Source organism: Salvia miltiorrhiza, chromosome 2 (assembly GCF_028751815.1).
Source record: "Salvia miltiorrhiza cultivar Shanhuang (shh) chromosome 2, IMPLAD_Smil_shh, whole genome shotgun sequence".
Taxonomy (NCBI): domain Eukaryota; kingdom Viridiplantae; phylum Streptophyta; class Magnoliopsida; order Lamiales; family Lamiaceae; genus Salvia; species Salvia miltiorrhiza.
Genome location: NC_080388.1, coordinates 52,329,461 through 52,342,367, shown reverse-complemented (window position 1 = coordinate 52,342,367; position 12,907 = coordinate 52,329,461). Strand labels below are relative to the sequence as shown.

General features: G+C 36.8%; 2 protein-coding genes across 4 annotated transcripts; one reads left to right on the top strand and one right to left on the bottom strand.

Annotated features, from left to right (window-relative positions):
• Window positions 1–2,209: 2,209 nt before the first annotated feature.
• On the top strand, window positions 2,210–5,312 carry LOC131010132 (protein SENSITIVE TO PROTON RHIZOTOXICITY 1-like). Of its 3 annotated transcripts, none has more exons than XM_057937544.1 (2): window positions 2,210–2,583; window positions 3,749–5,312. In XM_057937544.1, exon 2 carries the CDS (start codon window positions 3,874–3,876, stop codon window positions 5,149–5,151), a length of 1,278 nt encoding a protein of 425 aa, XP_057793527.1. In that variant the 5' UTR covers window positions 2,210–2,583; window positions 3,749–3,873; the 3' UTR covers window positions 5,152–5,312. The 3 variants fall into 3 exon arrangements, with proteins under 3 accessions (XP_057793527.1, XP_057793525.1, XP_057793526.1); XM_057937542.1 differs by having other exon boundaries at window positions 3,608–5,312; XM_057937543.1 differs by lacking the exon at window positions 2,210–2,583 and adding an exon at window positions 2,598–2,777 and having other exon boundaries at window positions 3,608–5,312.
• Window positions 5,313–5,366: 54 nt separating this feature from the next.
• Window positions 5,367–8,997, bottom strand: LOC131010131 (FHA domain-containing protein PS1-like). The gene is made up of 6 exons (XM_057937541.1): window positions 8,585–8,997; window positions 7,751–7,959; window positions 7,359–7,670; window positions 6,247–7,261; window positions 5,785–6,161; window positions 5,367–5,700 (listed from the first exon to the last, which is right to left on the bottom strand). Exons 1-6 carry the CDS (start codon window positions 8,877–8,879, stop codon window positions 5,461–5,463), a joined length of 2,448 nt encoding a protein of 815 aa, XP_057793524.1. The 5' UTR covers window positions 8,880–8,997; the 3' UTR covers window positions 5,367–5,460.
• Between the last annotated feature and the right edge of the window lie 3,910 nt (window positions 8,998–12,907).

The following is a 12,907-nucleotide window of genomic DNA, read 5'->3' as shown; positions in this document are numbered from 1 at the left end:
AAAAAAGGAATATATAATTATATCGATTTTGTCTATATCTTGAAAAAAATGGTTAATATTACTTTCTATATCAAAGTTTGTCCGTTCTATTTTTTAAATTAAAATATAGAAAATACTTTTGATATTAACAAAATTCGGAGCACCTAAATGTTGATTTCAATTTTAAATCGAGTTGGTCTCAGGAGATTATAAAGAAAAATTACGCACACTTAAACACAAAAATTGTGGTGGCCCAGTAATTAGATACTTCGCGTATCACTTTAAAGTCACGAGTATCATCACTCACACTAATCTCCTTCACTTATCATTCATAGCGAGCGAGTTTAATATTCAGGAGCAACGCTTTTTTATTTGATGTTTAAAACATTACTTTTCTTCATATCAATGATTACTTTTTTTTACGAACATTATTTTTCTTCTTTATTTGATTCTTGAAACATTACTTTTCTTTTTATTTAATTTTCGGAAAAATTACTTTTCTTCATATCAATGATTTTTTTTTCACGAACATTATTTTTTTTCTTTATTTGATTTTTGAAACATTATTTTTCTTCATATCAATGGTTACTTTTTTTACGAACATTACTTTTGTTCATATCAATGATTACTTTTTTTTACGACAATAATTATTTGGCAAATGAATAGTATAAATTCTTGTGAGTAAAAATAATAATTATCGTGAAGAAAAGTACGTTTGACAAACATAATTTGAAGTTATGACTTGCGACTCGTGCAAACCCGCCCCGACCCGCCCGATTTGCACCCCGACCCTAGCCCGATCCATTTTATATATTCATTTGGTCTCACTCAAGAATTTGCCTTCTAAATTTAAAGAGGATCCATTTTTGGGGTATTGAATAATCACAAAATCTCTTGTACACCCTGGTGTACCGTATACCCGAGTTGACCCGTACCCAAATCCTGACCCGCATGTTAATCCAAACCACATCCTAACCCAAATCGTGTAAATGACACTATTAAGTTATGCAGACGACACTGCTTATAATTGACACTATTCAATTATATAAATGACACTGTAACATTTTAAAATATTATAGTGTAATTTTCAATCTTATAGTGTTATTTAAAATATTATAATGTTAATTACAGAAAGTGTCATTTAAATTTGTGAATATTGTCAATTATACACAATGTCATTTACAATGTTATAGTGTCATTTATACGCAGTGTTATTTGTATAACATAATAATGTCAATTACAGGTAATGTTATTTGTATAACTGAATAGTGTCATTTATACGATTTGAACCAAAATATAAATTTAAATCACGATGCGGATTAAAATTTAAGTACGAGTTAACCCAAGTATTCATACACCTGAATTTACCAAAGACCACCTCTTGAATAATTGTCCCCGGAAACGAAACTTCGTATGCAATAAAATTAAATAAAGCCGTTCGTAATAATAAAAATCCCACATCATCCTTTTAGTCTATAATATTAATTGCACGTAGATCATCGGTCGCTAATTCAACCATCACGTATTGAAAATATAGATCCAAATCTGAAATAATAATAAAATAAATAAGTACTATTATGCCAATGTTAAAAGTGTGACTTATTTATAAGAATGGGTCATTGTGTCTAAATGTATAAATTTTTATCAAATTTTTGTTTTGTATATGAATTAAATTTTTTATTTAATGTATAAATTATTATGATTTTTCGCATAATTATTATTTTTCAATAAATTAATATTCTCATTACTAGTTAAGATTTAATAAAAAATCATATATTTAAATTTAATTACTCTTATGAAAATAAGCAAACTTCAGTTTAGAATATACGACCGCTGACTCATTAAAAGTAGCTTGTATTTTATTTTAGGTTGTCCTAATATAAGTGACTTGTTTTTATAAATGACAAAATTTAATCTTTAAAAATAATATGTATGTTCTACTATTTTTAATTAATTTATATATACTCCTATTTTTTCTTAATTTGTGTATCCAAAAATTTCATGTTACTTGTAAGTTGTAATTGCACGAAGGGAGTAAAAGCTACTCGAAAAATATTCATCAAATGTATCAGAAACTACCTGTACCCAAATATAAACTCAGATTTTCAAATTAAAATTGAGGTTAGAGAAGCATCCAGGTTGGTGGGAAGCACCCATTCCCCAATCCCAAAGTCAAGAACGCAATAATTGCACTTTTTAATACTACAAAATTACACGAATAACACAAGCAGAGTATGAACAGATTAATGTAATTACAGAAAACAAAGAATAAAAGAGTAAGAATTCATGATTTGGATTTACAGTGGCCCCAAAAGTATCAAATTTTCGGTGATTGGGATTTGAGAACAAGTGGTGGCAGTGCGACAGAGGAGGAGAGACAGGACTCGACTTCTTCGAAGCGCACACACATAAAGAAAAATAAATAAAATAAATAAATAAATAATGTTATTATTGAGCCCTTTAAGCTAAAATATAAAAATTTGTGCAAGAAATTAAAGTTTAGAATAGACATCCATGGTGAGAGATGGTGATATATATGGATTGACTTCCAACTTGAAAACCCCTTTTTTTTATCAATTTGCATCTAGGGCTCTCTTTAATCTGGTGAGTTTCTATATATTTATGTATTTATTTATCTTGATTCTATTTGATCAATGCTTTTACCGCTACTCTTTTTGAGGGTTCTTGATTATATGCTTTGATTGATTTGTTCTTGATTTGTAATTTTGATTCTCGAACTTCTTTGCTCTGAGTTGAATCCCTTGATTTGATCGAAAAAGGGAGTAGGATGTGACTCTGTGAGTTCTCTGAGAATGTGGGGTGATTTATAAGAACTAAAAATGAGTTAGTATCTTTTTTCTCTCAGTTTTGTCTGGTGATTTGGGATTTCTTGTAGCTGGGAAAGGGAAAAAAAATAAAAACTAAAAAAAGAGATTTTTAATTTCCTCTTGGTGATGTAGGAATAGTTGGAAATATGCAATTAATTTTCAGCAAAATTACTTATGGTCTTTACCTTGTAGATTGGCAGGAGAAATCAATGGCAGAATTAGTTCTAGAGGTTCCTAATTACCATTTAATAAGAAATATATTTAGATTCTGCAGAATTATTCAATTTCCCTTTATTTGGTTTTGGTTTTGGTTTTAATTTGATAATAATTTGGCAAAATTTTGCAGATATGAAACTCTGTAGAGTATGGCTCGTAGATAACATAACATCCCTTCACCATATAGAAAATAGGAAAGAGATCATTAGCTTTTGTTGAAGTTTTTCTTGCTCGTCTCGTCATTCTTGTTCCCCATCCCCACTGAAATCAAAAATCACCTGCTTCCGACCACTGGTTGGTTTGATGAATAGATGACTGAGGCTCTCTATCCATGAAAAGCTTGAAATTCATGCTGTTTTTGGTTGAGGAAATTTGGAGTCACTTGTTGTGGCTTGCTTGTCGTTGATCCGGTGCATTTAAAACTCGATTGTACAGTGGCATGAGAATAAATATGCTCAATTTATATATATATTCTAGGTTGATATATTGTATTCATCTTCCTTAATTTACATGTGTTCGTTTTGGTTTGTTTATGACGTGACTTCTGCTAAAACGTTTGCATCTTTCCTACCCTATGATTGCAGTTTTAATATCTCCCAATTTGGTACTTGCAAATTCTAAACTTAAAATGGACCCCGACGAGAGGCTATGTGCAACTACATGGGCAAAGTCCTCATCGGGCCATGAATCACTCAACACGCATTCAAATAACCGATCTTTAACAGATTTTGATAGACAGCAGCAGAAGTGGGAAGAATCCTCGTTCCATGGCTACGGAGTAAGGACCTCTGACCAACAATTTTCTGGTTTCAAACGACCATTTGCATCCAACGTTGATAGCCAGAGGCAAATGAACGATCTTCATGGTAAGCAGATACCCGAGGCTCATGAGTTGGATAATATGCAAAACTGGGATCCTAGGGCTATGCTGAACAATCTCTCGTTTTTGGAGAACAAGATTCATCAGCTGCAGGATTTGGTGCATTTAGTTGTCGGGCGCAGAGGCCAAGCTATGAGCCAAGCTGACGAGATCTTGGTTCAGCAACAGCAGCTTATCACGGCTGATCTCACCTCGATTATAGTTCAACTGATATCTACTGCAGGGAGCCTTCTACCGTCTGTGAAGAACTCCGAGAATTTGACTAGCCAGCTCGGGCAATTCAGTGGAACAGCGAGTCAATCAGCAGGAGTCTTGGATAATGTTGTTCATAACAATGCGAACAAGATGGAAGATCAACACGATCCAACGGGCGTTTTTGAGGATCATGATATGAAAAGCGATGATGATGCTGAAGAAGGAGAGAATCTCCCTCCCGGCTCGTATGAAATTCTGCAGCTCGAGAAGGAGGAGATTCTCGCACCTCACACCCATTTCTGCACTATCTGCGGAAAGGGATTCAAGAGGGACGCCAATCTACGGATGCACATGAGAGGCCATGGCGACGAGTACAAGACTCCAGCTGCTCTCGCTAAGCCCCACAAGGAATCGAGCACCGAACCAATCCTGATCAAGAGGTATTCCTGCCCTTACGTTGGCTGCAAGCGTAACAAGGATCATAAGAAGTTTCAGCCTCTAAAGACGATCTTGTGTGTGAAGAACCACTACAAGAGGACCCACTGCGACAAGAACTACACCTGCAGCCGCTGCAACACGAAGAAATTCTCGGTCATTGCGGATCTGAAAACGCACGAGAAGCATTGTGGGAGAGACAAGTGGCTTTGCTCTTGTGGCACGACCTTCTCTAGGAAGGATAAGCTTTTCGGCCACATTGCTCTCTTTCAAGGCCACACCCCAGCTATCCCTCTCGAAGGGGCTGGGCCGTCTGATCAAGGACAAAGCAGCGTTGAAGCAGCAAACAAAGTCGAACAACTGGACTTCAACTACAAGTTAGACGATCCTAGAAGAAGTGTGTTGCAAAGTATAATGGAGGTTGAAGGACCTGGAGAGGAGGATCCAGCAAGCTATTTCTCGCCTTTAGGTTTTGATACGAGTAACATGGCCGGATTTCAAGAATTCCCTCGACCTCTATTTGAGGATACAGAGAGCCCCTTCTCGTTCCTTCTTTCTGCTTCCTGTGACTACCCTCCCAAGAACGAAAGGTATGCCGCTCCAAATGATCTGGAATAAGGCATTATCGTTCGTTGTTAACGTAGCTTTGAGTACTGTGTATCCCATGTATTAGTTCTTGACATCAAATAAATATTTCTGTAGAATCTTTTCCAATTTCCATGGTGATCTACCATTGTTGCTGTCTCTTTTCATCAATGAAATAGCATTTATATTCATCATTTTGCAGATTCTTGTCATTTTATGCATTTATAATTGCTTTGTGGCAACAGATCAAAGTAAAGCAAGACTTCCATTTGATTATAGTAACATAACATACAATGAGAAATTGAGAAGCGCTCAAATTTGGGTCATAAATTTTGCAACTGCCTAAGCTCTCATCTGTCTGAAATTGGAGTTGTGCAGCAGTATCAGCTTCAAACCCTTAGCTCTGTCTCCCAATCTCGTGGCTTTCTTCATGGGGCTCGGGTAGTATTTCTCTTTAAGGACAGTATCATCCACACAAGTCCAAGTAGGCCCTCTTGGAGAGCTGTCGGAATACAAGAACCTCGCTGAGAAAGGGTTGACAAGACTGGCACGAAATTCTTTTGCTGTCTCGCAGATGACACCCTGCACCGAAACATAATCACTGAGACGCGTTGCAAGTTCAAACAACTGTATAAAGGAACTGTATATGGATAGAGATGAGCTTACTTCAGCCATGGCTTTGATTTTTAGAGTGACATCATCACTGAGAAGGACAAGATGTCCATTCATGGCTTGCTTGAAGAAAAGGGCAGATTCGAGAATGTGGTCTGCAGCGGTTGGAGTGACGATTTCTTGCAAAGTATAGGGAGAGAAAGGGATAGAGCCAACAGAGAATGCTCCCTTCTCCTCACCGAACCACTGAGCAGAGGCAGCAGCAGGCGGAGTTGGTGGGACGAGCCTGCTTTCCTCTGCTGAGCTCTGCACATGAATCCACCACGTTGATGAAGCCATACATTCTTCGATCCACTGCAGTGCAGCAGAGGCCTCTGTCATTCTTGACAGGAAACTAGCGCGTCTCACCATGCAGTCGAGCTCCCTCAAGACTGAGATTCAGAAAGAGAAGGGCATCATCATTCATCTAAATCAAAGAAAAGTTTACAATAGAGAAGAATGTTAGATCCATCATACCGATTCTTGGAATGACCAAAGAAGTCCCTCGAAGACCTCTCAATAGCTGCAGCTCCCTCCTCGATTTCTTGTTTAGCAGACAAGCAGTGTCTACTACAATAATCCACCTGTTCCCACTCACCTTTGAGTAATCGATACATCTGCTTTTTCTCATCGTGCCTTCATGAGCTGAAGGTATCGGTGTGGGCTTATCATCACCGGTGGAAATCACAGGCAGCAGAAGAAAAGGTTCCCTTTCTGCTGCCTTCATAAGGCAAGGAGGCTGTTTCTTCAAGCTGCAATGGCTTTTGGAAGCAGAACTTGCTGGTTTACGTTCCTGAAGGATGCCTCGACTAACTGTCTTCAAGGGCGAAGGTTTGTGAATGTTCAGATGCCTAACTTCTTGAGAACTCCCAACGTTCTTGATGGACCTAAGCAGATGACTGTTTGGAGTCATGTTCTCTTTGTCTGAGGTGAAAACTTCTTCGTCCTCGTCAGACATTGATTCACTCTTCAAAGTTTCGTTGAATTTGCTCCGCAAGGATCTGACAAGACAGGAATCAGGAGAGGCATTCTCCTTGTCCGGCGTGAAGATCTCTTCATCCTTATCAGGACTAGCATCACATTGATCTTTCAGCATTGATTTGCTTACACAATTTTCAATCCCGCAGGTTGCCTTGCTTCTGCTGGTTCTGATCTTGACACCTTCGGATTTACCCCTCCTTGACCAAATGTTCATCCCTAACCTTTTCTCCGAGTTCCTCTCAAAAGCTTCCACAGTTTCTGCTAATGGAATGCTGCGCCAGAAATCGTTTTTGTTTATGCATATTTCTGGCATGCTCTCAACTTCATCTTCAAGCTGTGGTGAGTTTTCCTTTTCAACTTGACATAGCTGACTTCTGTAGAATTCATTTTCTTCTTCGCGTATTTGAGGCGAACTGGCCTCATCTTCGGGCAGTGGAGGCGTAGTTGCCTCATCACAGAACGGCCGATCTTCCATAACTTCACCTAGATCATGAAGCAAACCATCCCCATCCTGAAAATTCAAATCACAGAAATACATACAAAATCATTAAATTTTGACATTTCATGAAACCACATCTCTAACAAGACTTCTTCCTTTACATTTTTACCTGCTCCGTCGCCCCTTCTGTTTCTTCATCAGCTGATAACGATACATCCAGCGATAACAGCTGGCTACCGGTGATTTCATTTTCATTGCTCAACATTTTTACCTGCTCTGTCGCCCCCTCTGTTTCTTCATCAGCTGATAACGATACATCCAGCAATAACAGCTGGCTACCGGTGATTTCATTTTCGTTGCTCAACATTTCAGGCAAACGAGTGTTCTCTACTTCTGCAGTTGTTTCTTGCCACCCTAGAGCTTCTATTTCATCACTCAGATCCCAGCCCCATTCATTTTCACGAGAGAGACGATTCTCATCCTGAAAAATCAGATGCCAAATTAGTATAATCAGACATCCCAATAGAACATCCATGATGATGTATAATTATTTCAATCTACCTGATCTGCTCCTTCTGTTTCTTCATCGACTGTATCCAATGTATCCGGCTGAGGTACAAACGGGTCGTTTATATCATAAGCAAAGCTGATCGGAACCCAGTCAAGTCGGTACAATCTACTCGATTCCCCCAGCTTCAGCGTGTCACCCGGAACTAGTTCCATTGTGACCCCGGGCTCGATTCTTTTCCCAGAAATACAAGTCCCATGTACTGATACAAGAGAGGCAACAATTCAATAAATTCAGTGCAGCAAGCATCACACCAATACACAAACTGAAGTGTTAAGGTGCTTCTAACTCTACAATCAAGGCTATGGTGATTAGGAACTGGCTGCCAATATGGAACAATGCCTACCCAATTTGAATCTCTTAAATTGTCAAGAAAAAAAATAGGGCTTTCATTTCAAGAATTTATTGACAAAAACCCAGAGATTGCCCCATCCAATTGGAATCTCTAAAATTATCAAGAAAAATTTAGGGGCTTTCATTTCAAGAATTTGTCAACAAAAACCCAGAGCTAATCAAGATACATACTGAACATTGGAATCTCTAAAATTAGTAACACACACAGCAAAGAAGTTTGACCGAATTAAGATAAATTAGTTCGTTGCAGAGAGTAATCCAATTTAAAAAACTGAATGCAGGCACACAAAATCAACATATACACCTGAAATTTTGTATCAAATCGAAATACCTAATTTGCAAAAAGTTACAATTCAGGAAAGGGTTTCTAGATAAGTGAAAGAGACCAGAAGAAAAACTTAGGCACATCAAAATACGCAAACAGATATCATCAATTTCACACACACACACACATAAACGCTGTGGAGGATTACCCGATGATAAATCGGTGACGAAAAGAGATCGAGAAGAGGGCTTAGAGTGAATGCGGAGATGAAATCTGCTGATACTCGGGTGCTCCAGCTTTATATTACAATCGGGGTGCCTCCCCACCAGCAATATCTCTTCCCTTTCCGATTCCTGACCAGAAATTTCGGCCGAGGAAGACGAAGAAATCGGAGGAGGGTTGTCTAAAACAAAGATGTTCTTCAATATACAATTATTCTTCAAGACTGTGAAAACTGGGATTTCTCTCTCCTTTGGCCTCACTTGTTCTTGATTCTCCGCCATTGTAGTGAGAGGATGAAGCTTATCGTGAAGAAAATGGGTTCCTTGATTTTGGGGTTTATTGGAGTGGAAAGGGGAGGAGAAATATAGTTGGGAGTTTGAATTGAATCTTTTTGAAAATGGTTACCGTTGGAAATTATGATGGCTTTTGCTCGATGTGAAACGGCTCATTTAGTCATTTGCTCAAACCAACCATGGAAATAAATTGACTACGATTTGACCTAATTAATACTACGACTTTATTCTATTATTATACCCCTCCCCATCCGTCCTATAAAAACATGTATAGCATTAAACAATACAAATTTTAAAAAATTCTATAAAGTGTAGTGTGAGTGGAGAAATGGTCCACATTGATTGTCAATCTGTGATGTTTAGTGGGAGAATTATTACAATAAATGACTATACATATTTTATGGGACGCACGAAAAAAGAAAATTATGCATATTTTTATGGACCGAAGGGAGTATAAAATTACAATTTAACCTAATTAATCCGATTTTTATAAAATTAAAATTTTATAATCATTATATAATACAATTATACAATTTGAGATTGTTGATTCCTCCTCAATTCACTCCCCTCCATGGCTTAATAATAGATTTTTATTTTATATTTCTGCCGTCCTACATTTATTTTTTTAATAATAATTTATTATTTTATTTCTATATTTTCAATTATAATTCTCTTTTTCAACATGGAAATTTTCTATTAATAGTAAAATTTTCTTTATTTTTCGTTTCTCTTTTCTTTTTTATTCTCATTTTTGCTAAAATATATGTATTTTAGTTAATGATAAAATATTCAATATACATATTAAATTAAAGATCGGGGCGAGAACTTTAATTTGATATATAATATATGAATAATAGGTTTTAAATAATAAAGTTATACAAGTCAGAAGTTTTAAAATAAAATATTCTTATCCCTCGTCTCTTTTATTATATACAATATAGTTTTCATTGTATTTGAAAATATTAAATATACATGTATTATTTGATTTATCAAATGAGTGTATTTTGAAAATAGTAACTTTGGAATAGTAAATTTAAAAATTGCCCATTAAGATAAAAAATAAAAAAAATTAGCCACACTTACCATTTTACCCTTGCATATAAAAATTTAAAAATTACCCGCGCATTCACACCAAGTCGAATTCACAATCAGCATTCATTTAGGTTGTGAATTCAAGTAATCGTGAATTTGAGTTTTAAAGTTTGAATTCACAACTACAAATAGTGTTAGTCATGAATTCAAGTTTTAAAGCGTGAATTTACAGCTATAAAATATTGTTAGTCGTGAATTCACAACTAGGAATATTGTTAGTCGTGAATTCAAGCTTTAAAACTCAAATTCACGACTAACAATAGAGTTGGTTGTGAATTCGAGATTTAAAACTCGAATTCACAACAAACACTAGCAATTCAATTATGAATTCATCAAACTGGTTGTCAATTCTAATTTTAAAACTCGAATTCACAATCAAAACAACTAGTTGTGAATTCGAGCTTTAAAACTCGAATTCACAACCAATACTAACGATTTAGTTGTGAATTTATCGAGCTGATTGTGAATTCTAGTTAGGAAGGCGGATCCAGGATTTGTTGATGGGGGGGAGGCTGAACTCGAAGGTATTGTACGGGCCGCCCCAAGTCAATTTTCTTTGGACAGTTTGTACAATTCATTTTTATGTCTAAGTAGAATTTAATGGATTTAAGATTAAAAATCAGTCACATAATATAATACATAGTTGTACTCTTTCTATTGATTCAATAATAAGTACATATAAAGCACATAAAGAACTACATTTATGCATTTTTAAAAGAAAAAATTATATTCTATAAAAATAAACTAATTTTTATTATTATATTAAAGATTTTTTTTTAATGTTTTTTGAAGGTTGGACTGGGCTATGAGCAGAATAATGTAGATACTAAGCTAAATATATGCAATATATAGAAGATATGCCCCTGATTCTAGTTTTAGTTGTGAATTAATAGATCTAGTTGTGAATTCAAGAACATTAAGTTGTGAATTCATAGATCTAGCTATGAATTCAAGAACATTAAGTTGTGAATTCAAGAACATTAACTCATGAATTCATAGATCTGGTTGTGAATTCACAAATCTGGTTGATAGTACACAACTTCAAATATTTAATTAAATCTACAACAAGTTTCTCCAACATTTTTTTAATTGTTGTAAAACTATTTTTTTTTGTTAGTATTTAATTGTTGTAGCTTCCACCGTAGCTTCGTAGCCTCCCTTGCTGCTTCTCATCCCTATATATTCATCAATCACAAAAACACGCCTCTGGAATCTTCTTCAACGAAGAAAAGACGACATCACAACTAATTTTCTTCTCGACAAAACAGTTTTCTTACGACGAACTTCACCGCGCTCGGCCATCTCTGGACCCTTGTCTCCAGAGTCGTCCATTCCATTTTCTTCAGTTGAGCATTGTTTAGGAGAAAGAGAGAAAGATGAGAGAGAGAGAGAGAGAAAGAAGAGAAAGATAGAGGAGAGAGAGAGGTGCAAAGAATTCTTACTTGAAATTTAAGAGATCTTCAAATCCAATTCATCGATCACAAATCAATAAGCTAGAGTAAAATCAATCAATCAATCGCCATGAGAGTATAGAACCATCCACGAGTTTGATCCAAACCCTTGATGCGTCTTCGACTTTTGGGCCATTTGAGGAGAGAACAGGATTTATAGGAGGAGAAGTCCAGTAAGAGGCAGATGAGAGAAAAATGGTCAGAATGGGCATTACCAGCCCAGATTGCATATGTCATGTTTACCAGGAACGAGCTGAGGTGTAGTACCCCTCAGTATCTTATCTGAGATGTGGGAATCCCGAAGTGTACCACCTGGTATGAGCTAAACCCGAAGAAGCAATCCGTTCGACCACTAACGTAAGAAGCAGCCAGCCAAAGCCAGAAAAAGAAAGTTCAATCAAGAAGATTTGATGGAAGATTGTCGGAGGAAGAAGAAGGGACTGGAAGAATCGAGAAAGTGAGGGAGTTGACTCAAGAATGCAGTTGGAAGAATATCTTCAATCAGATCAATCAATGATTGAACTAAATAATGAAAGAATATCATGATGAAGATATGAATGCCAGAGCAGCTAGGGTTTGCCCTCCACCAGTCGTCAGTATTTAAGGAAGAGGAGATACAGGGGAAGAAGAACTTTTGGTCGGATTTTTGCACTTCTGCTCCCACTTATTGTTTATCACTTTGCATCCAGAAATAATTTTCAATTACGTTTTGCTTTAGTTCTTAAACACTTTATCATTTTAAGTAGTTGTAATCGCAAGGACGACATTCTCGGCCATCTTTGTTCCGGGTATTTTATTATCTATTACCTATCTACGCTTTGCTTATATCATGAATTCATTTCAGTTTGTGTTTGTGTATTTCATTATGTGTGAGTAGTTCTCTTGGTGAGATTTGAGGGAAGGAAATTATTATTGTTGATACGTAAACATTCGGGAGACTATTGTGCCTTTGGTTGAGTCCAGTGGTTCCGGAAGGATCTGAGACGAATCATGGACAGTAGGGGCCTAACGGGTGATCTCTGTTCGATAAAAGGCTGTCTATGTCAAGCAAATGTCAGGGTATACCAGGGCGTGACAACCGGTATACCCACAACCGAGTACCCGAGCAGCGTTAACAAAAAGCGTTGTAGATTCGGAAGAGCGAGGAAATGATTAATGGAATACACTGTCCTTCCTTGGTCTTGGGCTTCTCTAGCAATTACGCATCAACTGTGACGAGGCATAAAGCTATGGATATCAAACAAGGACAGCGCCGAATGCATTTGTAGGTGTATCGATGACTGGTTGGACGCAGCTTCGGAAATCAATAGCCCAGGAGGTATAACTTCCGAATGTGCGAAGCCAGGGACCTTGGGAGAGAAGGTTGGTGAGGGTCATACTTGGTGGATAATGGGTATGACTATTACCTAAGGAGAAGTAAAGCACTGCCTTGTGATCGGGGAATGTGTGACCTTCGGACCAAGTGACTAGAAG

Bases quoted from the DNA above. Each gene is read 5' to 3' on its own strand.
- LOC131010131 (XM_057937541.1), bottom strand. From the start codon at position 8,879: ATGGCGGAGAATCAAGAACAAGTGAGGCCAAAGGAGAGAGAAATCCCA. The intron at 7,960-8,584 runs GTAATCCTCCAC...CTCTTGTATCAG, and splicing joins CGTCACCGATTTATCATCGG to TACATGGGACTTGTATTTCT. The intron at 7,671-7,750 runs GTAGATTGAAAT...CTGATTTTTCAG, and splicing joins AAACAGAAGGAGCAGATCAG to GATGAGAATCGTCTCTCTCG.
- LOC131010132 (XM_057937542.1), top strand. From the start codon at position 3,652: ATGGACCCCGACGAGAGGCTATGTGCAACTACATGGGCAAAGTCCTCA.